This window comes from Equus caballus, chromosome 25 (assembly GCF_041296265.1).
Source record: "Equus caballus isolate H_3958 breed thoroughbred chromosome 25, TB-T2T, whole genome shotgun sequence".
Taxonomy (NCBI): Eukaryota; Metazoa; Chordata; class Mammalia; order Perissodactyla; family Equidae; genus Equus; species Equus caballus.
In genome coordinates this window covers 46,788,677-46,815,613 of record NC_091708.1, presented here as the reverse complement: position 1 = coordinate 46,815,613, position 26,937 = coordinate 46,788,677, and the positions used below count along the sequence as shown (strand labels likewise).

General features: G+C 55.2%; 1 protein-coding gene across 8 annotated transcripts in view; it reads right to left on the bottom strand.

Annotated features, from left to right (window-relative positions):
- Nucleotides 1-3,641: 3,641 nt before the first annotated feature.
- Nucleotides 3,642-26,937, bottom strand: part of TRAF2 (TNF receptor associated factor 2) — a 28,007-nt gene continuing 4,711 nt past the window's right edge. For 3 of the 8 annotated variants that reach the window (XM_070250428.1, XM_023629404.2, XM_023629405.2), the window contains exons 2-11: nucleotides 21,022-21,240; nucleotides 20,275-20,353; nucleotides 19,920-20,018; nucleotides 14,077-14,238; nucleotides 12,404-12,478; nucleotides 10,629-10,703; nucleotides 8,505-8,831; nucleotides 7,734-7,911; nucleotides 5,988-6,136; nucleotides 3,642-5,143 (exon numbers count right to left, since the gene is read on the bottom strand). In XM_070250428.1, the coding sequence (XP_070106529.1) occupies nucleotides 4,925-5,143; nucleotides 5,988-6,136; nucleotides 7,734-7,911; nucleotides 8,505-8,831; nucleotides 10,629-10,703; nucleotides 12,404-12,478; nucleotides 14,077-14,238; nucleotides 19,920-20,018; nucleotides 20,275-20,353; nucleotides 21,022-21,209 (1,551 nt within the window). In that variant the 5' untranslated portion in view covers nucleotides 21,210-21,240 and the 3' untranslated portion in view covers nucleotides 3,642-4,924. The remainder of the gene's footprint in view (nucleotides 5,144-5,987; nucleotides 6,137-7,733; nucleotides 7,912-8,504; nucleotides 8,832-10,628; nucleotides 10,704-12,403; nucleotides 12,479-14,076; nucleotides 14,239-19,919; nucleotides 20,019-20,274; nucleotides 20,354-21,021; nucleotides 21,241-26,937) is intronic. The other 5 variants (XM_023629407.2, XM_070250429.1, XM_023629408.2 and 2 more) reach the window with 3 other exon arrangements.

Sequence of the window (26,937 nt, the reverse complement as noted above, 5' to 3'; positions counted from 1 at the left end):
CCTCACAGCAGAAACTTAGCCAGTGGAACAAGGCACACAAGACAAATGAAGGCATTCAGACTGGAAAATAAGAAATAAAACTGTCCCTATTCAGAGACAACATGTTTGTTTACACATAAAATCCCCAAAAATCCAACAACCCCTAGAGCCAATAAGTGAGTTTATGAAGCTTACAGGATAAAAAGACAACACACAAAAATCAACTGTGTTTCTAAACATTAGGAATACACAATTGGAAACCAAAATTTAAAAAACACCTTTTACCATAGCTCAAAAAAGAAAGAAATGCTTAGGCATAAAGCTAAGAAAACATGTACAGGATATGTATGCTGAATGCTACAAAATGATTTTAAAAAACCCCTAAGACCTAAATAGAGACAAATTATGCACATGGATTGGAAGACAACAAGATGTCAATTTTCCCAAAACTGATCTATAGATTTAACACAATTCCAGTCAGAATCCTAGCAGGGTTTTTGTAGATATAGATAAGTTGGCTTCAAAATTTGTACAAAAACAGCTGAAACAATTTTGAAAAACCAGAACAGAGGGAAGAAGAGAAGTGAAGGAAGAGATATGGACATCCATGGAACACAACAGGTCCCACAAACGCGGCAAATGAGCTTACGCAAGTACAAAAACGAGTCACTGGGGAAGGAGAGGCTATAGCTGTGCGAACAGCCACACAGTGGACATCATTTCAGTAAACGGTGCTGGGACAATCGGCTATCCACATGCACAAAAACGAACCTAGACCCAGACCTCACACCTGATACAAAAATTAACTCAAAATGGGTCGTAGATCTGAACATAAAATGCAAAACAATATACACTTCTAGATGGTGTTGGGCAAAGAATTCTCAGATTGACTCTATAAAGGCACAGTCCATGTTAGAAAAAGTTGATCAACAGGACTTCATCAAAACTTACAACTTTTGTTCTGAAAAACACTGTTAAGAGGATGAAAAGATAAGCCACAGACTGGGAGAAAATATTTACAAATTACATATCCGACAAAGAACTTGTATTTAGAATATATGAATAACCCTCAAAACTCAACAAGAAGAAAACAAACAACCCTATTTAAAAATGGGCAAAAGACAGGCACAGACCCTTCAGCAAAGAAGACACTCAGCGTTGTCAGACACCAGGGAAATGCGCATCAAGCAGACAAGACACCACTGCACACCTGTCCCAACGGCTAAAACAGAAAAGCAAATGATGCAACGCGAAGTGCTCCTGAGGACATGGAGCAACAGGATCTGTGACCTGCACTGGTGGGAACGCCCCTGCTACTGTCTCAGTCAGCTCAGGCCACGTAGCAAAACCACAGACATTTATTTCTCACAGTTCTGGAGACTAAAGTCGGAGATTAGGGTGCCAGCACGGTGGGGAGGGCCCTCGTTTGGGTGGCAGACTGTCACCGTGTCCTCACACGGCTGAAGGGGCGAGGGAGCTCTTTGGGGTTCCTTTCACAAGGGCATGAATCCCATCCATGAGGCTCTGCCCTCACAACCCAAGTGCCTCCCAAGGCCCCACCTCCTAACACCGTCACCTTCAGGGTTAGGTTTCAACACGATAATTTTGGTGGGAGGTGGACATAAACATTCAGACCATGGCAGCTACTCTGGAAAATGGTTTGGCAATTTCTTACGAATTTAAATTACACTCACCTTGTGACCAGCAACACCACTCCTTAGAGAAACAGAAACTTATGCTCAACAACAACCTGTACACAAATGTTCACAGCAGCTCTAGTCATAAATGCAAAAACCTAACAATCATTCAAATACCCTTCAACAGGCATATGTATAGAGACAAACTGTCATCCATCCGTCCAATGAAGTGCTGCTTGGCAAAAAAAAAAGAGGAACCAAGTTTTGACGCCTGGAACATCCTGAATCTCAAAGGCACTCTGCTTAGTGAAAGAAGCCATCTCAGAAGGTTACACGCTGGGTGACTCCATCTATGGCACGTTCTTGAAAAGACAAAAGCGTGATGGAGAACGGGCCAGTGGCTGTCAGGGTTACGGGGGGAGCAACCATGAAGGGGCAGCAGCTCTGAGACGACGGAGCTGCTCTGCATTGTGGTCGGCGTGGTGCTTACCTCAGTTCACACACGTGTTCAAACTCAGAGCGGCACTCAAAGAAACATCACAAGTCAACTTTACTATGTGACAAAAAACTATTAGGGAGAAAACACATTTACCTGTAAAAGAATAACAGACTTGCAACAGGCCCAGGCAGCAGTGGGTTCCAGCTTCAAAGTGCTGAGGAAAATAACCATCAACCCAGAATTCTGAACCCAGACCGTCAACACCAAAGTGAGGGCAAGATGAAGACACCTGCGACACAGGACAACCACAGGCCCGACAGAGAACTTCAGCTGCATCCCCTCTCCAGACAAGGACACAAATAGGCTACAAGCCAGCTGTGAGCAAACAGCACACGCCATGCTGTGATCTCTGTTGGATTTTTACAAAAACTATTTTTTGTGTTGAACAAACCAGAAGAAACTGAAGTTCTGGATAACATGGAGACTAAGAGAGCAGGAGGCCAAATAAAGGCAGGAATTGAAAACCACATCCCAGCGAGAGTGTCAGACGGCACAGCAGCTCCTCTAACAGTTAAGCCCCTGGCCCTGCAATCCCACGTGCAGGCGTCTTCCCAAGAGAAGTGAAGACACACGTCCACACAAAGCTTGCACACCGATGCTCACAGCAGCAGGACTCACAACAGCCAAAAAGTGGAAACCACCTAAAAGTCCATCAACGGATGAATACACTAAGTGGGGTCCATCCACACAGTGGAGTATCATTCAGCCTTGAAAAGGAATTAAGTCCTGATTCATGCCACAGAAGCCCGCAAACTTTACGCTCAAAGAAGCCAGACATGAAAGGCCATGTTGTATGATTCCACTTACACGAAAGTCCAGAACAGGGAAAGCCATGGAGACAGAAAGTGGATCAGCAGTTGCCAGGGGCGGGGGACGGGGGATGTCCTAACACTAGCATTACAAAGACAGCTCTGTAAAACTCGGCCCTCAGTGGTAGGCAGAGCTTGCTGCCTCCCAGAGAGGTGACAAGGTGGCTGGACGAGACCCGCTCATGGGGTCTTCCTCTGGAGCATTCAGTTTCTCCAGGGGACTCTGGTTTCCCTGCGGGAGCATCTCCCCACAGTGGCCAGCACTCAGCGACGGCAGAGGAGCTGCCGCCCTGCAGTTCTGGGTGTAGACGTCAACCCTCTTCTGTGGAGCCCAACCCTGATCTCCTCTGCACTGCGGGGTGGGCATCTTTAGTCCCGAGCTCTTCTGCCAAGTGCTCCAGACTGAGACCCCTGCCCCCAGCTGCCGTGGACAGCAAAAGAGGACCTGGAAGGCGGCTGGCCGCACAGTCTTGGAGCCAATGCCCTTCCATTTCCCGGCCTCTCCCAGACCCCAGGTGCAGGGGTGGCAGCCCCACTGCCCACCTTCCAAAACCGATCTATGAGTCTCACACCTTTAAAATCCAAGAGTCTCGTTTGTGGATATAGAAATGCACAGAAACAAAATTCAAAACGCAGACAGAAGAGGAGGAGAGCTCGTGAGGATGGCGCATTTGAGAGCTGAGTGGTGAGAGGGAAAGGGGAGAAAAGCACTTCGACTTGGCCGCAGTGTTTCTTTTTAATTAAAATACGTACGTACATAACTCAAAACGTGCACATTTGTGCATGCTGGGAGGTGGACACAGGTGCTTGTTTCATTATTCTCTGTGCTTTTCTGTCGTTTAACTTCTCAAAAGAGAAATCTGAGTGACCATGTCAGTGGGAAGTCAAACGTGTCATGGGTTCTCTGTAAAGACCCCGGGCAGCCCTAGCCTGAGAACAAATGACCGGTCACTAGTGCAGCTAGGGGCAGACAGTCCTTGGCCAGGACCCCCATGCTGCACCCCACAGGGCTGAGGCCCTGACCCAGGTCTAAGTGGGGTTCAATCCTGTGGCCAGAGTGCTAGCACTGCGGGTTGTTGAGGAAATGACTGATACCCGGAGAAGGCCTGTTTCCAGGGGCAATGCCACTCATCAGATACCCAAAGACAAACAAAGCCACTGGCCACTTGTCCATGGCAAGGGGTCCCTGCACAGAGGGGCAGGGCAGGCCCAGGATGGGGAGGCATACGTGTGGCCCTGCTCTCAAGGCAGCCCCTGGGAGCCCTGAAGGAGGAGGAGCTGGTCAGCAAAGAATATTCCAGAAGACAGAACCAGCTTCGCCACAGCCCCAGGAGTGAACTTGGAGTTGGAGATGCAGGCGGGTGGGACACCTGCAGGGAGGGGCCGTGGGAGGCAGGAAGCCAGGAGGCCCCTGCGGGGGTCACTGCTGCCAAGGCTGGAGCCAAATGGACACCACTCACCACTGATATTCAACGGTTTAATAACGACTTCTCCACGGCCCAACGGCGCAGCTGTCTTGCGGTGGGGCTGACTATGCGCCCCGTACACACTGCGGGGCAGCCAATGGGACGCTCTGAGGACACGGGTGCTCTCGCTGCCCACTGGCCTGGCCAGGCTGGCCCAGCAGAAGCTCTCCTCAGGGCAGCAGCCTGAGAATGTCCCTTCTCTCCAGAAGCTGAAGGGTGGGGCTGGGCGCCAGAGAGCTCCTCGTATGGCTGGATTGGGGGTGGCCCCTCTCCTCGTAGCCCTCCCTGCCTTCTGCTCGCCTCACCCCCAGCCACTCCTGCTACATACCAAGAGCTCCGAGCACTTGCATAGGACGGCTGGCCGGGAAGCCCACGCGGGCCCACGGCCCACTCCTCATGGCCTGGGCTGAGGCCTCTGCCCAGGAGGCAGCCCCTCCCCGCAGGTCGTGAACACAGCAGGCGCCCGCCCACATTGAGGCCCAGGCCTGACGTGGTAGCTCCTCAACCCCAACCCCTGACCCTGGCGAGAGGGGGCTAGAGCCCCGTCAGGTCCACGATGGCCTTGATGAAGATGGCGTCATCGCGCACATAGGAATTCTTGGCCTCCATCTTAGAGACAGGGCAGAAGAGAGGGCAGCCGCTTGCAATGTTCATGTCACTGACAGGCCTCTGGAAAGAGGAGGAGGTCACGTCGGGCCTGAAGGCATCGATCACATGCTCCCGATTGTTCTGGTCAAGCAGCATTAAGGTCACCTGGGAGGAGAGCGTCCCCGCAAGGGACAACACTGTGAGTCAGAGGCCCACCAGCTCTGGCTCCTGCGGGCCTAGATGACTGGACAGCAGGCAGCCAGATGTACGTCCCCACAGCAAGTGCCCTGCTCTGCAGTGGAGCGCTGGGACCACTGTCACCGCGTGTCAGCCCTTATCTGGGTCATTTGTGACCATTCTGGAATCTTCTATCCACTGACACCCAGGATCTGAAGCTGAAGCCTACCTAGCGCTACGGAACTGTGCTCATTTGTGCTTTTTCTAAGTCATACTCATCGACAGATGCTTTCTCACCACAGAGAAAGCCCACTCTCAGAGAGCGCCCACTGCCCACCCTGGGGACAGCACTCATCAGGGAGGAGCCACAACCACCTGTGGAGCCATCCACCCCAGTGCTCTGCTCCACTCCCTCCTCCACTGCAAGGGCCACAGGGCTGCCCCAGCGTTGTAAAAGGAAAGGACAATTCTGTACTGACCTCGTCCCTAGATCTTCAATTCCTCAACCAAAAATGAATTCTAGTTGTCAAAGTAACAGATTACATCCTCAAATAAAGACTCTTTAACTGCATTCCTTCCTTTGAAACGAACTCTCCAAGGTGGCATTTTTAAGTGCTGGTCCTGAGTGGCCATGAGACAGCAAGTAGCCCCTGTCATGACCGGCACTTGGAAGCTGTGGAGCCAACTAGACACCACCAGAGCGCCCCACACACTGACAGTGAGCCGCCTGCAGGCCCCGGGGCCAGGAGCCCAAACACCCATCCAGACCCCCACAACAGCCAGTGGGGCTCCCAGGTGCCCCCAGAGCAGCTGTGGGGAAGGCCTTGCGCACCTTTTGGTTGAAGGGCCACCGCAGGAGGGCGTCGTTGGGGCCCTTCATCACCACAAAGAAGAGAGACACATGTGTCCCACGCCCAGTGCCATCTCCGTTCAGGTAGATGCGCAGACACATCTTGTAGCCGTACCTGCTCGTGTAGAAGGCTGTGGGGAAAGGTGCTGGTGAACCACGCCCCAAAGGACGCGCGTCCTACCCGGCCACCTTCCCCGGAGAGACAGAGAAAGTGCTCAGGTCTGTAGCCACAAAGAGGGAACTTTTTTCTCAAAGAATGGAGAATTAGTTGCTAGTTAAAATAAACTTCTTAAAAAAAAATAGTAGTAATTAGAAATAGCGTTTTTAAGAACCCTAACGTAAATTGGCCATGTGTGAACTAGCCGTGAACCTGAGAGGCGGCTGCAACAATGCCTGAGAACCACTGCTGGGGCTCCGGGCAGAGGGGCCTGGCCTGGAAGAGACGACAAGAGGCTGAGAACCCGGGCTGAGCCAAAGCCAGCGGCTTTCACACCCAACAGGGTGCACAGGAAAAGAGTGACAGCCAGGCACGTGGTGGCTGCTGCTTCTAACCCACAGGACGCAGCCCTGAGCAGAGGCCACGTGCAGACAGCAGACAGCAGCCAATGGCCTCCTCCGCCTCCTCGCTTGCGCCTCCAGAAACCACTTCCGTCAGCTCCCTGGACTCCCATCCATTCGCACCCAGGATGTGCCAGGCGGGTCGGGCCAGGCAGCCTCTGCCCAAGCAGAGACCAATGTCTATCAGGAGCACATCACGGGACCGCCCCAACGGGAGCTCACACTCAGCTGCCAATCCTTTCCCCCAGGTTCTGTTTCAGGTTTTGTCAGAGCAGAACTCACAGGAAATCTGCAGCAGCAGGTGCACTGTAGCTGCCAAGGGAATGCGTGAGCACAGCGGTGCCCGCAGGGCCAAGCCCAAGAGGACGGTGCCCGCACAGACCGCTCCCCCTACTGCGTGCCCAGCTCAGGAAGACAGCGTGTGAGCTCAGGCCAGGACACGCCACAGAGGCGGCGGCAGGTCCAGCACACCAGAGCTATGCTGTGGGTCAGCCCACAGCCCCTGCGCTGATGGCGCGTTACCTTCTCTTCCTGCCCCGTAAATTCAAACAGCAGAGGAGCCCACAGTGCTCAGCCCCGGCCCTGGAGCCCACGGCCTCAGCAGCAGATGCGCCAAAGTAAACATTCAGTGAAGGGCATGCAGGGGACCTCCTGCCAGCGGTGGTCGTCCCTGGGGGAGGCCACAGCACAAACAGCAGGAGCCTCGAGGCAAGTGCCTCGGAACAGGCCGCACACGCCGCCTCCTCCACCCCTCTCCAGCAGCACCTCCCTTCAGAGGAGACACTCTCAGCACCCCTAAGGAGACCCACAGCTGGGAGTGGAAAGCAGCGATGTGAGAAACAACCAGCAGCATGGGCAGGAGCTGAACGTGGGAGGGGCCGGCCAAGGGGAGGCCTGCAGGGGGTGTCCCACCCCGAGCAGCTGCCCTCACCCCGGTCTAGGCCTTCCCTCCTGCGCCCCGCTCTGCCATCCCACCCCACAGCGAAGGCAAGAGCTGAGACGAGGCTGCAGTGACTGCTGGGGCAGAGGAGCTGGGTTGCTGGGAGGGCTCCCGCCTGAGCGGGGATGTGCCGCCCCCTCGCCCTCTCAGGGAGGCAGAGCTGCTCCTGGCGTTAACAGGAGACAGCCTTCAGCCAGGGGAGGATGTGGCCGTCTGGGACAAAACAGCACCTGGGGAGAAGATGGCGGGCGTGCGGCCAGCCACGGCTTCCTGGCGCTTCCTGGTGAAGTCAGAGATCTTCCAGATGAATACACCATCGAAGGTGGACGCCTCCATCTCGTGGACCTTCTGCTCCAAGTCGGCCATCGCCAGGTCCTTCAGACCAATGCTCCTCTCCAATTGCTGCACCTGGGGGGCACGGGGAGCCCCATGAGGACGTGCACCTGCTGGGGTGCCAAGCAGGAGGGGGCCAGGGGCTTCACCCAACTCTACTTCCATAAAGACCACCTTCCATCTCACAGGAATGTGCTTATAAAATTACCCCCATGCCCATCTTTCCACAAGTTTCCAGCAGGACGGCCATCTCCCGGTGCTCCTGAGGCTGCACTGGGCTCAGGCTCTGTCAGGTCAGGCCTGTCTCCACAAGACCCCTAACCCTACCCAGGCCCAAGGTTCAAGGGCTCAGTGTCAGGAAACACACTCACAGAATCCACACCAAGCATGAGGAATGTTCCCATGGCTACCTCTGCCCTACTAGGTTGGAGAAAAGAGGCTGCATTCCCATGGCCTCTAGGAACCCCATGAGTCGGGTCCATCAGTAACTGGGGCTCAGAAAGGGGATCTGCTCAGAGACAGAGTAGACCAAAGCAGAAAGCAAATACCGTGCTGGAAATCAAGGTGCTGCCCTTAAAGCCCTGGCCCTGAAACCCCATGATGCCAGGAGCCTGCCCAAAGGGGTCCCGGGCACCATGGGGAGACTGCCACCCTGCCCCGGCACTGACCTTGTTACTCAGGGCTTCGATCCTGTCTTGGTCCAGCCGGTGCTGCCGGCCACAGGCCTCGGCGGTCATAGCCACCCTCTCCACCTCCCGGTTCAGGACGCAGACAATGTTCTCAAAGGTAGCCGTCTTCCTCTCCAAGGCCTCACACCTCTGCAGGAGCTCTGCAGCCTTGGAGACCTCCGCCCCTGGGTTCCCCACCTGGCTCTGGCCAAGGAAACTGCTGCTATCTCCCAAGAGGTGCTTTGTATCCAGGAGGACACCCAGCAGCATGGCCAGGTGCTCCTGGAGCCACTTTGCCTCGTGCTCCTGCTGCTTCTCGCTCTCCACCTGCGCAGACAAGACAAGGAGGTTCGCCAGCCCGCACCTGCACTCAGACCTGACAGGGACCCGAGGCTGCACAGGCCTCAGCAGAGCACGGAAGTGCCTGGAAAGTGAGGTGAAGACCAAGTTAGCGAAGACCGATTTTTCCATCTTGTTTTCCTGCCAGCATTTCATCTGTCACTGTCTAAAGTCAATCGCATTTCAAAGTACAAACTTTCCTATGTAACTTGCTTGCTCATGTTTAAAGTAACAGGGAAGAATACACCACTACAAAAGTTGCCACAGCAGGGTGGAGGCGGGTGAGAGCGATAAAGCTATGCATCTTCAAACAGTCTTTACTATACAGATCTGCCTCTGCAGCCAAAGTTCTTCCAAACCTTCACAACAAATTTAAAAAATGTTAGATACTCTCAAAAAATCAAAAGTAGAAAGAAACAAATGAACTCCTACGTGAGGCATACTACCCAGGGAGCAGCTCCCTGGTGGCACTCAGACAGGAGACCCCCGCGTTCCAGGGAGCAGCTGCTAGAACTGTTGTGCTCATAACGTGGGAAAGAAGAAACTGTCACTGTGTTCAGGGCCCGAGGTCCACTGTCAGGGCAACATGGTCAACACAACACAGGCCCTTAGTGGGAATTAGGCTCATGACGTGTCTTGACCAGCGCACACCCTGGGCCCGCAAGCCGGCCTCTACCAGCCCTGTATCAGGGAACCCCACACCTGAGCAGGAAATGTGCCAGCTCTGTAGCACCTGGAAAAGCACATCACACACAGACTGAGGGACGGCAGGAGGCACCGTCCCTGGTCACTGTTACTAGAAAAAACAAAAGCCAAACGTCTAACACCAAGTATCATCAAGTCACAAATGGCACCACCACCAGGATCACCACCACTAGAAATGCTGCTGGGCTGTTGCTGAGGAGCTGAGTGCCAGGCGTGCCCTAATTCAGGGGGCCCAGGCCCTCAGCTAGCCCGGGGGCTGCACAGTCCCAAACCCTAGGGGAACAAAACAGAGTCAGGGAGGAGGGCAAGGGGCCACGTGGACACAGAGCTGCCCAGGCCTGAGGGAGCCACACGGAAACTGGTAGACGGGCGGCATGCAGACAGGAGGCGGATTAAGGTCCTGGGGTAGGAACAGGTCAGTGTGCTCAAGGACGGCCAGGTCAGTGACCAGGGCAGAGAGACGAGGTCAGAGGCAGCCAGGGCCAAGATCACGCAGGAAGGGACAAGCAGGAAGGGCCACGCAGGCCACAGAGGTGGGGGGGGCCGAGTAGGCAGAGGAGGCGACGGAGGTACGAGGAGAGGCAGGTGGGATCTGGGAGCCATTGCAGGCAGAGTAGAGAATCTCTAGTAGATTGGACATTATAGGAAGATAAGTGGAGGGTCCAGAACAAGCACCGGGCTTTTGGCCAGAGCAGCTGGGTGAACCAAGGAGCTCTTTTTGGGCAAGGCAGGAGGACAGGGCAGAGGGGGATGGTGGTATGTGGCTGAGGCCTGAGAGGCCCACTAGACATCAGGGGAGGTGTGAAGCACTGACGTTTTCAGCAGATGGGGGAGTCAACGCAGGGCACCTCGAGGTCACCAGGAGGACAAGTGGGCGGAGCAGGCTGGGGAGATGGAGCCTAGGACACCTGAGAGCTAAGAAGGCAGAGAGGCAGCCAGGGAGGCGGGAGGGAAACCTGGGGGCCAGGCCAGAGGCCAGGCGGAGACCGTGCTCAGGACGTGGGCATGCGGAGACTTCTGCCAGCCTCTGCTCACAGTGCACATCCAGCCCTGGCGGCCCCGCAGCAGATCCGCACTCACCATCTCAGGGCAGCCGACAGCGTGGAACCTGCAGGGGACTCGGCATTTGCCACACGTTCTGACGTGGTCCTGAAACTAGAAGGGTGTGACGTCACAAATGCCATTCCCTCTGCCTGGCCTGTCTCACCACTTCCACCACACCTGGGCCACTGGACCCAGCCCAGCGGCCTCTGCACGCCCCTGCAGAACAAAACCCAACAACCCATTCCAAAGCTGCAGGAGCGCACACACACTCGCACACACGCTCACACAAACCCACTCGTGGTGTCGATAACCGAGGTGGGCATGGGCGGAGGGCCTCATATGTGTGGGCCGTGTCAGAACACCTGTGGAGACCCCACCTCTGGCACAGGCCTCAGCGTCCCAGAGGGCAGCCCTGCCTGTCTCCTCCATCACAGCCTGTAAGACACATCATGTCTGAGGTCCGGGGCCTTGGAGCCGGAAGCCTGGGTTCCAAAGTGAGCGAGGAATGAGGAGCCTCAGCCTGACCAGGGGTCAGACAGCCACAACTGACCTAGTGTGGTGCTAGCCCACAACAACACTGAGACCAACAGAACAGAGCATAAAACCCAGAAAGGGGCCAGCTGTGCAGACACTCAGTACTAACACAGGCAGTACGTCGCATCAGTAAAGACAAAGCATGACGTTTTCGTCAGTGGGTGAGGGGCAGCCATGGGATGACTTCAAAGCGGTCCCTCCACCTCCATCCCCAGGGACCTGAAATGTGAGAAAACCAGACCTACAAACACTAGAAGGAAAGGTGATTTCCTCCATGCCCAGGAGCAGGGACAGGTCCCAACACGGAATCAAAATCTAGAAACAGTGACAGAAAAACCTTGATCAGGGTCCCCCAGACAGAAACAAACATGGATGGCCACTTGGCAAGGGGAAGGACAAACAGCTGATGCACACGGAGTCCGGTGCAGAGAGGGGGCCATGAGCCACTGGGAGATGGGGAGGAGTCATGAAGGCTCCCGGTAAGAGCAAGGCACAAGAACTTCAGCCCAAAATTGCTCTGCTCAACCACGCTTCAGTTTCAGAAAGGGAGACGAAAACTCCTCTGAGACGTGCGAGGTCCGAGGTCTGACCCCACACTCTGCCAGCAGGTCGGGGACACAAACGAGCTCAAAGGCACGCCGAGCCGGCCACACAGAGAGGTGATTTCACTGAGGGCGACTGGATTAGAGGGCACCGGCTCTAAGAGCAGAAAGAGCTGGAAGAAAAGCGATCACCACGTACTTCTTTACTAGCACCATCAGCAGTGATGCTGGTGCTGGTACAATGGAATCATCACATACAGCACAACACACATAAACCATCATGCTCACATCATTAGGTAGGAAGATTGTTTACAGCACAACCTATACACGTGGAAGTTCGGTAAAAATCTAAAGCGGAACTATCAGTATGAACCCACGATGTATTTTCTCTTAAAACAGAGCCAGGATTCCTGCTCTATGACCGAAGTGTTTCACACCAAAGGCTGCGCTGTGGGAAGGAGTGGGGGCAAGGTGGCCTGCCCACATCTCTGAACCTCAGGATGGCACGGCTCTCACGGGGACGCGCTCCACTTCTGCCCAGGCTTGCGCATCTCTGTCACCAAAAGGTTAACAGAAAAGCAGCCCGCAGGTGGCACTGACACACACAACCAACCACAGGCCTCCACTTCTCCTCTGGGCACCAGGTTGTAACCCCCACACCACGTGGTACAGGCCCCTCACTGCCAACGCTCGTGCCCATCCTGTCGGTCCTCAGAGGCAGCAGAAACCACTTACCTTCTCGCGTGAGATCTTCTTCTTGCCGCAGCCGTCACAAGTCAAGGGGAACTTGGGGCAGACATCATGGTGCGCCTGAAAGGGAAATGGGCAGGAGGTCAGAGCCGAGAGACTGGGGATGTGCTGATGCTTGGACAGGGCCTGGCACCCAAGGCATGCCGCGCTCCTCATCACTGTCCTTGGCTCCCCTGCTGAGACCACGACCCCTCTAGAGATGGTGCTTGACTTGGGAGGGGGGTCCTGCAGGCACACGCATTAATTTCGAGTTTAGAGCCTCCTCTTCGTCTGGTTGCCCCAGAGCAACACAACAAGGACAAGCCGCTAACAGTGACCGAGAGGAGTGCATCACCACTGCCACCCAACTGAAACGGGCCCACCCGGATGGAGAACGCTGCCTGGCCCCGAGGCGCAAGGCTGGCGGGACTTCCTGACCAGGACCCGTGAGCAGCTGGAACATCCCCAAGACCCCTGAGGGGATGCTGCAGGCGCCTGGCGCCTGACGTGCTCTGGCCCTCACCAGGCCTCTGGATCTAACAGCTCATGGAAGGAGGGCACAGAGAACACCTTGGGGAAGCAATCTGCCAAATGCAGAACAGCTGGTTTCTTCAACAAATGGCAAAGAATAAAAGACACCCAGGGAGCCAGCCCTGGTAGCCTAGTGATTAAGTTCAGCGTGCTCCGCTTCAGCAGCCCAGGTTCAGTTCCTGGGCGCTGACCTGTACCACTCTGTTAGCGGCCACACTGTGCTCATGGCCCACATACTAAAAAACAGAGGAAGACTGGCATGGACGTTAGCTCAGGGTGAAACTTTCTCAGCAAAAAGAAAAAAGATGCCTGGGTGCACTGTTAAAGATGAAGAGAGACCTCATGGACACAACAATGCAACACAGCAATACATCAATGTGACAGACCCTCATGGAGGTCGGAAACATGGGGACCAGCAAGTGCCAATATGAAGTCTCCATTAAGTTTCAGACATAGAAGGATGCACGACAGCTCTGTAGAAACGAAGACACCCGTCCATCAGAAACGCATCCTGAGGAATTTGCAGATGAAACGACGGTCTAGGATGGGTTTACTAACAGTCAGCAGGGGCCCGACGCAGCCTGGCGTGTGGTGACGCTGACACAACTGAGCAAAGGGACGTGGGCCTCACACTGCCATTCTGTGTGTGGACTTTTCTAAAATAAAATAGCTTTTTAAAATGACTTGGCTTTGGGGCCAGCCTGGTGGTGCAGCAGTTAAGCTTGCACGCTCCCCTTTAGCAGCCTGGGGTTCACTGGTTCGGATCCCAGGTGTGGACCTACGCATTGCTCATCAAGCCATGCTGTGGCAGGCATCCCACTTGTAAAACAGAGGAAGAAGGGCACGGATGCTAGCTCAGGAACAATCTTTCTCAGCAAAAAGGAGGACTGGCGGTGGATGTTAGCTCAGAGCTACCGTTCCTCAAAAAAACAAAAATGACTTGGCTTTGACTTCATACCTGGCCCAGATCCCCACAGAGAACCCTCTACCCACACAGCCGCATGACAAGGGCCGAGCCCAGGTGACAAGAGGGGAAAGTGCCAAACTGGCCCCAAGGGCACAACGTGAAGCTCAGTGTCACGGTGACCGCCAAGGCCAGGCCAGGCCAAAACCAGGGTTCCCGTGAGGACAAGCCAGAATGCCCTCACCTTCATGTCGGCCCAGCAGCAGGGCGCCCGGCAGTGCCTGCAGCTGAGGCTTCTCTCCGGGCACTCGTGCTCCAAGTGGTGCTCCTTCTCGCCAAGGCGCACCAGGCCTTTACATGCAGGGCACTCGGTCAGCATGAACGGGCAGTGTCCTTCATGGCAGCTCTGTCAACAGAGGGAGCAGAGTGTCAGCAGAGCACGTGGCAGGACAGCCCCGGCTGCCACAGAGATGGCTGCCCTGGCTGAGGCTCCCAGTTTGGTTTCAGTGCTGGACCCCTGGGACCCTGCCATCAACCCCACAAGTGCCCGGTGAGGGGCACTACACCAAGTGCCAAGAATCCATTCACTATGACACCTCTGCTCCAGACGAGAGACTAGGACCCAATTCCAAGCTGGTTGCATCCCACTCACACCACGACCCCAGGAACGTCCCTGCCTGGGCCTCACCCATGGGGCACAGAGGGGACTGCTCCAGAGTGACATTCAGGGACAAGAGGACCACTGGCCAGACAGGGAGAGGGGCCCCAGAGGGCTGGGATGGGGGACGGAGTGCAGAAAGGCAGGAGCAGAGGGATGGCACCCAGAGAGGGGCAGCAGAGCCAAGGCCTGAGGCAAAGAAAGTCTGGCTGACAGAAGCACAAAGATCGCTGGACGCCGGGCAACCAGGCCCAGAGCGGGACAGGTTCTAGGTGGAAAGAAGCAGAGGAGTGATGAGAGCCGACGTGCTGTAAGGAGAAGGGGCCATGGGAGCCAGAGCAAGCAGCAGAGACACAGCTCAGGAGCCCACCCACTTGTCCCCACGCCCACTTGTCCTCAAGCCTGCTGGTCCCAACTCCACTCATCCCAACCCTACTTGTCCTCAAACCCACTGGCCCCAACCCAGCTCGTCCCCAGGTCCACTCATCCCAACCCCACTCCTCCTCACACCCGCTTGTCCTCAACCCTGCTCATCCCAACCCCACTCATCCCCAACCCTGCTCGTCCCCAGGCCTGCCTGTCCCCACGCCTGCTCGTCCCAACCCTGCTTATCCCCAGGCCTGCCCATCCCTACGCCCGCTCGTCCCAACCCTGCTCATCCCCAGGCCTGCCCGTCCCCATGTCCACTCATCCCAACCCCACTCCTCCACACACCCGCTCGTCCTCAAGCCTGCTCATCCCAACCCTACTCATCCCCAACCCTGCTCGTCCCCAGGCCCACCCGTCCTCATGCCCATTCATCCCAACCCAGCTTATCCCCACTTCCAAGCTGGAGCTGGCTGAGCCCCACTCTCCTGGAGCTGATGCCTGGAGAGGCAGAGTCCCAGCCTTGGGCTCTCTGGGTGACAGCGTCCCAGGAGAAGGGTCAAGTGAGGCAAGGCCCAGGAAAAGCCAGGGCTGTGCAGAAGGACCTGGAGGAAAGAGGGCAGGCACCCGGCTCAGGTCGAGAGTGGAGAACCTGGAAACTGGATCCAGCCACATCTCAGGCTTTGCTGTGCAAGAGCCGCACAGAGAGGGATCTGCGGACCAGGACGGGCTGTGGGTGGACTGGGAGGGGCAGGGCGGGAGGCGGGAGGGAGAAGAGGTGAGAAGGGCAGGCCCAGACTTGTGCTGGGGCCCCATGGATGTGCCCGTGAACCAAATGCCTCTGAGGCAACAGGAAGGATGGGTCAGTCCTGATCCCTGCCCTGCAGGGGCCATGAGCTGAAGAGATGGACAGAAACTGCAGGGAACTCTTGGGAAAAGTGTGCTGTGAAGGCGATGAGAAGCAGGTCGAGGAACCGGGAGCTGAAGGTTGGTTTGCTAAGTTTTTTTATTGTGGTAAAATATACAACATAAAATTCACCATCTTAACCACTTTTAAGTGTACAGCTCAGTGGCACAAAGCACATTCACAATGTTGTGCAGCCATCCCCACCATCCATCTCCAGGACACTCATCTTCTCCAACTGAAGCTCTGTCCCCACTGAACACTCACCCTCTCTCCTCCCCAGCCCTGGTACCACCATCCCACCTCCTGTCTCTGGGTTGCCTCCTCTCGGCCCTCACGTGAGGAGTCCTACAGGATCTGTCCTTTGGTGTCCGGCTCATCTCACTGAGCACGACGTTAAGTTTTAGGTCAGATGTGCTAGAGCTCGTTTTGCGTGTCCACGCAAAAAACGTGAAGAAAGGGAGCCTGCGGGGAAGAAGGAGGTCACTGCGAGAGGACAGCTCCGGACAGGCCAGAGCCAGAGGAGGGCCCTCCACCATAGGGTCAGCATCTCCACAGAGATTTGGGCTGGGCCCCAACAAGCTGGGCAGCTCTGCCAAGACGCCCACACGAGGTGTCAGATCCCAGAGCATGGTCACAGTGGACCTGAGAGGGACGGGCAGGCCCCAAACGTGCGCTGTTTCCAAGTGGCCCCACAGCTTCATGGATGAGGAGCAAGCAGGAGCGACAGGTGAACTCCAGAGGGACGGGGCACACGTGTGGCCCCTCCCAGCAGCACAGCCGTGGTGCAGGGACTGCAGATGTGGTGTCCAGTGGCACCCATGCCTTCTGGAGCAGGCACCCTGTGCCTCTTTTAAGTGTACAGACCTCCTGCATGAACACACGCCAGATCAAACGCCACGTGCCCAGCTAGCCTCCCTGGGGATCCTAGGGCAGCCCAACAGAGCATCCTAGACCTGCCACGTGAGGCCCTGGCCTCAGAAGGACACAGACCAGCCACAAAGGCAGGCCCAGACGGGACCAGGTGCACAAAGCCCTTGATGCTGTAGCAGAGCAGAGGTGAGACCTGGCTCCCAATGGCTCTCGTTCAACTTCCCCGGGGAGGAACCCTGCCACCGTCACCGCAGCCGCTTGGCTGACCCACCACTCGTTGTCGACAACTCTTCAAAGGCTCCCGGCAGGGCCCACGGCCCAGCCCTCCAACACCTCCGTTGCACTCAGCCCGAGCGTAACTTCCCTGAGCCCCAGGGCACCCCGAGGCCTCTGACATATGGATACCACGTACCCTGCGACCACCCAGTGGGCAGGGCCTTGCCCGGGACACATTGAGCAAGTGATAACCAAACTGACCAAGCGAGGGGCCTCAGAAATGAGCATGGGTCATGAAGAGAAAAACTGCACACCCATTCTGGGTACCTTGGACTCAATTCAAAGAGCGTCCTTTAAAGTGTAATGAAACACCGGGTGAGATTCGGGCAGGGGTGGGCAGCTGAAAGAAGACTGAGTGTGCGGCACTGCTGTCGATGCGCGAGGGCACACAGACCGTCCACCGACTACACTCAGCCCACACTGCTCGCTGCTCACACCTGCCACATGGCTGACATTCAGGACGTGGCATTCCAGTGGCCCCAGGTCCAAGTCCAGAACAGGTACCCTGCACCACCCCCCTCACGGGACAGCACTTGCTTCGGTGGCTCCCCATCCCTCAGATGCCCAGAGAGAAGCACACGCTTCAGAGAAATCAGCATTTATTCATCCAGAATTCAAACGCATGTTTAAGCAAGCAGAGCATCTTAATTCTGAATTCACAGGGACATGTAGGGAGACCAAGCATGCTGGACTCTGCCTGGCCTTCCAAGCGCGATTTTCCTCTAACCTGCTAACCTCTCCTGGTCCCCCTCCTCTGGAGCCCCAGGCCCTTCCTCCAACGTCTCATCTCACATCCTACGAGCATCGGGGGAGGGCAGCTCAGCTCTGCCATCAGCACTTGGCAGGCACTCCACAAACATCTTTGAACTGCAGTTTCCAATCATTGGGTTCTTAGAAAATACTAGACGTCATTGCAAAGGAAAAACATATTCAAGACTAACCAGGATTTTCCCCATCTTTCCACACTTTTCAAGTAACTCAGCCACAGCACCAGCATTTCACAACACCACCCCAATCTGGAGCCACCCAAAGGGCAGACGTGTTGGCTCAGAGAGGAGAGTGAGGCCGTGGCCATAGTAGAGGTGGTCACACCTGTGCCCTGAGGCCTCGATCTTGCCCCACCCTATGGCCTTCACAGCCACAAGAAGCCTGATCAATATATCAAAGGCGAGTGTCCCAGAGCAGCGACCGCCCCCCACGTGACCAACCCGCCCCTCTCAGGGACTTTCCAGAGCTCTCGGGTTGCAGCCAGGGACTTTCCAGACGCATGCCTGCGGGCCGCCCGCCTAGCCCTCAGGCGGAGGCCCACAAAGCTGCTGTCTGCACTTTGGGCCTGGTAGGCAGCAGAAACCCCAGAGGACCTGGGAGCTGTGGATCATTCCACCTGTCCCCAGGGGTCTCTCGGTCCCCTCACCATGGCCTACTCCCTGCATCACACATAGCAACATCACCCGCCCTTGCACATGCACCATGGTGGCCTCTGGGCCATCTGAGACCTCCGTGCAGGGAGGCGGAAGTCACTCATTCCCAGGAAGGGTGCAGAAAGGGTGCAGGGAGCCCAGAGTTGCTCAGCTTCCAGGCCTGGGGAGCCCGTCAGAAGGAAAGTGCATGTCCTTGTCCACTCCACCAAAGGCTCCTCCCCAGAGTCGGCCAACGGGCCCTTTTAGCAAAACACAGCTTAGAGCCCGAAAACCATGAAGTCAGGTTGGTTGAGACAACAAGAGAAGCGCAGTGCACTGGGCCAGGAGCAGCAAGGCAGAAGCCCGCCAGAACCAGGATCCTGATGCCAGACCCAATGGGCCCTCCCCCGCCATTGAGACTCTGTCACAGTCCAGTGCCCACCCCACAGCAGGGGGGCTTCCCGTGTCCCAGGCAGCCCTGGGCGGGAGCTCACCTGAACATAAAAGAGGCAGGGTTCCACAGAGACAGCCCCTCCGGCCTCCCCACTTGGAGGGCCCAACCTGCTCCTCTGCACCACTGAGCACAACTCTCCAGCCCCAGCAGCCACTACTGCACTTCCTGTCTCTGAGTTTGACTGCTCTAGGGCCCTCACAGGAGTGGAATCCCACAGGATTTGTCCTTCTGTGACTGGCTCCTCTCACTGAGCAGAATGCCTCAAGGTCGATCTGTGCAGTATACGCGTCAGGACTACCTTCCTTTCTACGGCTGAACACTGACCCACGGCGTGACGGGACCCATCTTGTTTGTCCCCTCATCAGTCAGCAGGGACTTGCTACCGTGAACAGTGCTGTTGTGAACACTCGTGCACAAGCAGCAGTCGGAAATGTAAGTTATTTAAAGGGTGTTCATTAAGAAGGGTAGACGACCAAACAACTGAGTGAGCTGTGGGGGGCTGGATGAGCCCTGGCGCCTCTCGGCCTGCACGGCGCAGGGTCCACTGCCTGATGCTGACCACACAGAAATCCCAACGAGCCGATGCACGGACACAAGCCAGTCTCACCTGGCAGAGACATGAGCCACGGTGAAGACATGCACAGTGACCGCTGCCCCCTCACTGGCCAGACGCCCTTCTGCGAGCACAGAACAAATGTGCAGATGACCTCCACACACTCTAAGGTCAACACAATTCCAAGTGAAAAAGCCCTTGTGTGAAGACACAACAGAAAGATCCCGCCACGCAAGAAAGCTACGGCTTCCTGCACGCACAGGGAGATGCTGCAGCACACTCCTAGGCCAGCACTAGGTCCTGGCACACGTGCCACCTCAGTGCCACCCCACCACGGCAGGAGGACTGCACCCCATTCACACCAGGAAACAGGCACAGAGCGGGTAATGCCACCCAAGGCCACACCACATGGGTTCCACGGCACAGGTCTGTGCTCTGCACAACTTGAATGTCTGATGGACATATTGTAAGGAGCTGCTGCACCCCTTCCACAGACATCAGATGGGCTTAAACCCTGCAGGTGTCACGCAGCCTCTGGAGGGACTGCTTTGGGGGAGGGGCATCAGACTCTGGGAGGCTGGGCCAGCACAGGGAGGTCCCTACCTCGTACTCTTTAAGGGTCCCCTTCCAGGTGCAGCCGTCGCTGGGACAGACAGCCGGCAGGCTCTCCACCTCCCTGCGGGCGGCGTTGTCCGGGAAAGCCTGCAGAGAGAGCGTCCCTGCCGTTAGCCTCCTCCGGGTCACCTGCTGCCACCCCGCACAACCAGCACCGGAGCCTCCTGGACGCAGCTCTCAGGGTCCGGTCACCAGTCCACGCAGCCACTCCAACCTCTAGACATCCCTGCAGCAGGGACAGGTGACTGCCAGCTGCTGACGTTTCTTTCGCCACCCGTGTTATTAAAGGAATTAACACTTTCTGTTCTTTTCGACATTTTTAGCTTCAAGACTGTTCACTTACCGAACTGCTTTCTAAAATCGAAATGCCTTCTTCATATATGCCCTCATGCACGCAGGCAGCACAGTTCTGGGGCCCGGAGCTGGAGGGGGAGAGGGAGACGGCCTGCTGTGAGACCGACGCGAAAAACAAGTGAGCGTCCCTCCCTCGGTCCAAACCCAACTCCACACCTCCATCCCATGACCTCCTCATCTGTCCTCGAGTCACAACAAGCGCACGTCAACTCTATAACATCTAAAACACTGAAAACAGGTGAGGATCGGAATCCTCTGACGAAGGATCATTCTTTCCATTGTTAACAACGGCGCTCTCTGAACCACTCACCACTCAGACAGACTCCCCACAACAAGGTGCTGCTCCTCTCACCTCCCGACCAGCCGCTGATGCCACTCAGACCAGACGGGCAGCCCTACTTACGGGCAGGCCCCATATAGGGACTCGAGCATGTGTTAATCAGTTAGAGCCACACACCCAACAAGCCAAACGTCACACGAGCCATAAGTGTAATTTTAAATTGTCTGGTACCCACGTTAAAATCAAGGAGAAGCAGCAAGGAAACTAACTGTATTAACATGTTTTATTTCACGCCTCCGTCCAAAGCAGCACCGTGTCAACACGGAGCCCATCTGCTTAAGTCACTGACTTGATGTCCCTGTTCGCAGTGAATCTCTGCCATCACGGAGCGTTCCACATGGAGCCACCCCGTGGAGCAGCCCTAAGGCAAACCCTAGCAGCTGGCCACCCGCGTACCTCAAGATGCTGGTCAGGCAGTAGGAGCAGTAGCGGTGGCCACACTGTGCCTGGAAGGGTCTGCGCAGGACGTTCTTGCAGGCCGAGCACAGGTACTTGTCCTCCAGCTTGGTCCCCAGAAGGGTCTTTGAGAAGCCGGGCTGCAGCAAATCTAGGGAGCCAGGAGGAGTCACACTAGCTGCAGCCATGAGAGCCGCGACCCCCGTGAACTGCCGAGCCCTAAGGAAGAAGAGAGCGCGTCACGGTGGGTCCTGACGTGGCGGTAGCTCCACTCTAGAGTGATCCTCCAGGGAAAACAGCCCTGCCAAGTGGTGATAACTCTGCTCATCAAGCTGACCTGTGGTCAAGAATCTGAGAAGGAGGATTTTTACACCCTGGGACGCCTTGGAGACAATCTAGTCCAACCTCCTGCTACAAATACGGAAACCAAGGCTCAGCCAGGGTGGCGACCTGCCCACGCTGCACAGCTGACACCCACACGCCCACCCCGCAGCCGTGGATCAGTCGCTGTCCTCAAGGTCACCCATCCCAGGCGTCTGTTCCCAGGCCAGCATGCTGTGACCCATGGATGGAACGCGTGCCTGCATCTGAGCTCAGAGGACACCACCTTCCTGTTAACCCTCGTGATCAGCAGTTCTTGATTTTTGTGCCTTTCCGTCTCCCCTGAGGTTCTTACGATAAGTACGCTTTTAGAATGGTGGATGGTGTTTTCAATAGACCTTACAGAGCAGCCTGGTGGGACAGTCCCATCTGCCGGTGCTCAGGCCTTGGGCAGTGCCCAGGAGATGGCCACACCACCCAAGGGCCTCTCCAACACCAGCCGTGAGACCAGGTGTGCAGCCTGCCTGGCATTGCTCCTCTGCTCCCTGTCTACCACAGCCAGTGTCCCTCTCACTTGAGAGCCACCCTCTGCTGTCCACTAGGTCTTGCCAAAGCCCCTGTGCCAAGGCTACCAAGATAGGCGAGTTGAGGTGGAGGAGAGGTTCCCATAGCACTCAGAGACATTGTGTGGAACTTACTGTTGGACATCCACAGTCTCAAAAAGCCACAAGAAATTGTACCCGTTAACCTTTGAAAAAGGGCAAGCACCCTACAGCCCCTGAAGACGAAGCACTGTCAACTCAGAAAAACTCGAGACCCAGGAAGACCGTCCCAGCCTCCTTTGCGGACACTCCAGAGCTTCGTTCCCAGCACACCCTTGGAAACACATCTCATGTGGATCCGTGAGGGGAGCACACCTGCTTCCAAGCCATGACATGATGAAACTCGAGACCCAGGAAGACCGTCCCAGCCTCCTTCGCGGACACTCCAGAGCTTCGTTCCCAGCACACCCTTGGAAACACATCTCATGTGGACCCATGAGGGGAGCACACCTGCTTCCAAGCCATGACGTGACGAAACAACACCTCCTTCCAGGAGGAGAGAGGGTCTGCACAGGGCAGCGACTGCATTCACAAGGCGATGTCACCGTCCTAGGCTGGTCTGACACAGCGGCAAACAGCAACAGATCACCGGTGCGTCGTCTTCCATGTGCAGGGCAAAGCCTCTTTCAATCGATGCTTTCAGATTTGGGAATTATGAGGCTTTGATTTGCACCACACTCCACAGCTCACAGACTATTTTTAGAACCTGCATTTACTCCTCAAACCACCCAACAAAAGGGATGCTATGTCCACGGTCACTCAGAGAAGGGCACACCTCTGCCCCTTACTCACTGGCAGGTCCTCACACCTCTCTCACAGGTGGGTGTGCCTGGGTCCCTGGACACCCATCCACCCATCTGACACCTGGGGGATTCCATTCTCGCCAGCCCTCACAGCACAGATGTGTAAGACTAGAAGCTGCCACTTATTAACAAAACCTTTTGGCATGGCCGGAGCAAGTGAGGAGGGAGGACCCCTCGGCCCACGTTTTTCAAGGCCCCTTTGTGATATGCTACACACAGGAACGTACCAGAACAGAGGGCCCACGAGAGGACATTTACCCTGGCTGAGAGGCATTCTGTATCTTCCACTTTCTTTGCTGTTTCTGGTCGTGCTACTGAACTGACTTCATGAACCACTAATGTTTAAAAACCACTGCCCTGAACAACATGAGACAGAGGGATTTTCATTTTTTAAGTATCACTAGTTAAAAAAAAAGCCATATTCTTGAGGTGAAAACGCTGTTTTGTATTTGCTATGTTACATAAAAGGTAAGGGACGCTGTGTTTCACCCAGGGAAGGCAAGACGGTGCAATAACGGCGGGGGCTGGGGCGGCAGGCGAGGACAGGGCAATGCTTCCCTTTCTGCAGTCTCCTTGAGCAGCTTCCCGCAGCGTCTGTCGTCTGTCAGGAGAGGCTTTGCTGAGATTTTATTCTTTCACAACCTAACACAGCCAGGTCTGCTTTTCGGCCAACTGACCACACCTTCTGTGACAGACTGAATCTACTTTATTAATCCATTGACTTTTACTCCTGTTAGACACAACCACAAAAATGGTCTCTTTCTTGAGTGACAAAAAAGGGACAGTCTCAACACACAGCTGGGCCTCGACTTCAGTCCATCCATTCCTCAGTGACTTCATACACGCTGCCTTTTTTGCAGTCACAACTACCTGCCCTGGATGGAAGGCAAGGGTTGTCACTCCTGTTTAAATATGGAGAAGTCAGCAGGGGAGGCCAAGGAACCGGCCAAGGGGGGCACCCGCAGTCCCGTTCTCAGAGTTCTCAGTGCCTACATCCTTAACTCTTTCAGTCAAGTCTCATTTATAAATGCATTTTAACTTTTAAGAACTGTTATGGAAAACAACATACAGACTCAAAAGCGCTGTTCCAAAATGTAACCCTCGGAAAGCCATCAACGCGTGAAGGCCTACTGCCGTGGGAGCGCTCGCCCAACCTCAGCAGAGGGCTCCGGCCGCGCCAGCCCCACGTGACTGTGCTTGGCCGCCTGCACACGTCCACCGACCTGGACTGACCCAAGGCTCGGGGACCCCCCAACGGACCCCCATGGCCAGTGGCACCCACCCAGCCCCAAGACAGCTTGTGTACTTGGGATCACAGACGTGAGGGCAGGTGTGACGAACCTCCTGGAACCAAAGCGGGTGACTGGTCCTTTTAAACTTCCAGTTTATTCTCCAAATCCTGACTCTTTCAGGTAAGTTGGTTAAAAACAAGAACAATATTCATTTGCAATGACTCACATGAGTGTGTGAGTACTCCTGGCCAGCCCAGCCCTGATTTCACACTTCACACATTTCCAAAACTACTCTCCAGACGAGAATGCACTAACGTCATGCAACAGACTGACATGTTGTTAAAAGGGCATTTCTACCACATACAAAACAGTGTTCATGGAATAACCAAGTTATACGAAGTTCAAGGACAGGAAAAACTAATCTATGACGACGGAAGCTGGGACAGCAGTTCCCTCTGGGGTTGTGATATTGCGATATGATAGGTATTTGGTCGTCTTCTCGGTTCCTGGCACAGAGCTCCCAGAAGCCCTGGGATTTCCTGAGTGACTGGGGACAGAGAAGCATCTTTTGTTATTCATAGCCACTTCCACCACCACCCCCAACCCCACCTGGGGAGGAGGGGGAGACATGGAGACAGATTTAATCACCGATGACTAAGGATTTCATCAATCACACCTTCCTAACGCAGCCCCCATGAAACCCTACGCAACGGGGTTCACAGAGCTCCGAGGCTGGCAAACACGCCACAGCGCTGGGTGACTGGTACGCTGGTGAAGGCATGGAAGCTCCACACCAATCCCCATACTTTGCCCTGTGCATCTCTTCCATTTGGCTGTTACATGTAAGGGTTTCCCTGAGTTCTGTCAGCCGTTCTAGTAAATTACTGAACCCAAGGAGGGGGTCATGCGAACCCTCAATTTATGGCCAGTTGGTCAAAAGTATGGGAGGCCTTGATTTCCGACAAGTATCTGAAGTGGGGGGCAGTCTTGTGTGATGAAGCCCTTAACATATGGAGTCTGAGCTCGTAACTCCAGGTGGTTAGTGTGAGAACCGAGTTAAACTGCAGGACACCCAATCGGTGTCTGCCAAGAAACAGAGAATTGCTTGATATGGAAAAACCTAAATATTTGGTGTCAGAAGCACTGTGAGTAGAGAAACACAGAAGTTTTCCATTTAGGGGGTCACTGTTACCTACAAAGGGCAGGAGGAGGCCTTCTGGGTGCTAGAAATGACTGTATATAGACAAAAGTGCATCTGGTTGTACACTTGGGATTGGTACATTTTGCTGTATACCTCAATTAAAAAGAAAAACGGAGTTTCTATTCCCGAAGAGTCAAAAAAGATGGTGAAATCCCTAATTATGGTATACCCATGCATGTTTATCCAAAATAACCCTGCCTCATAATGTTAAAAATAGCAGAGCAACCTCAAAAACAGGTTTTGACATGAAAGAGGCCCCCCAGGTGAGGCCGCAGCTCGCTCCCGCCTCCCCACCCCCCAGGTGAGTAGGGGCATCCAGCACCCCATTGTTGTTCTGCCGTTTCCTTCACTGCAGGTGAAGCTGGGCTGCGCACTGCCCTCACAAGCCCGGGTCCTTCACAGCAGGAGGACCCGGGAAAGGGCCATCCCTGAAAGAAATCACTAAGACCCCGAGTTGGAGGCCACCGGGCAGCCGACTCCATCATCCTCAGTCTGGTGTGTGAGGGTGGGTTATTGGTGTCAGTGAATAATTCTCAAGAGGGCAGGCTGTATCGTCACAACAAACCCATGTCAAAGCAGATACTGGAGCACCTGGCTGCTGGGGGTCACCGTGCTGCCGGCAGACACAGTGGTTCAACCCAGGGGCCTCATCCTATGATGCCCCCAAGTATCAGGGACTGAACTTCCCAAATTCATGTTCCCACTGACAGCCCACCTCTACTTTGTATGACATCAGGATTCCACGTCACATCAGATTTCACTTGGTTCCACCCAGTTCTAACCCGCCTGTGTAACAAGCCTATTTAAGCAATATTCAAGAACTTTAATCTGCACACAGCCATGAGTATGAGGCCTCCCCAGTACTAGAAATCCACTTTAAAATCATAATTCCAAACTGAAGTCCATCTTTTTTCAGGCTCAACATAACACCAGTAGTGGCCTGGTACCCACTAATCATCCAACAAGTGTTTACACTAAGCATCATAAGCAAACACCGCGGGTGAGGACTTTTCCAGTGTTACCAAGCTGCCTCATACTTACCCACGCAATCAACATATTTAGTTTCTCTTATTGAAAACTCCGCCATCAACAGGTCAACAGGGAGAGACCAATTAATTACAATGTAGCCATTCTATCCCCTTCGAAGTCAACTTCCTCTCACCACACCCAGACAACCACCTGCTCCCCTGGCCTATCTCCCTGACCTCTGAGCATGGGTGTCCAGAGAGCTCACTGGAGCTGGGCCCCTGCGTCAGCCCACGCAGCACCCCATCCCCCTCAGCAGCTCAAGCCAAATTCTTGCAGAGCGCTCTCTCTCTCACCCACCCACCTCTTAAGGGGTTAGTAAATCCACGGGCTCTACCCTCTACAAACATCCGGAACCTGACCACACTGCTACTGCCAGGTCCTCGCCACTGTCCCCTGTGACCTGACTCTGCACAGCCTCTCACAGCCCTCCAGGTAGCCAGAGGGACCCTTAACACACAGCTGGGACTCGGTGGCTCCTCCCTCAGACCCCCAGGGCTTCCAGGCTGCTCACCCTCCTGAATTCCAGCTGTCTTCCCCCTAGCCCACCCACATGAGGAGGCCTTCCCTGACAACCCTCCTCAAAACGGCTCTGTGCTGGCCCTCCCTCCTGCCATGGCCCAGCTCACCGCCTCACCTGCTCTCTCTTCTCCCTGGTATTGTGGCATTGTGGGCCTGTTCCCTCTAGAATGTCTTCTCCAGGAGGCAGGGACTTTGAAGGCGGGAGGAGG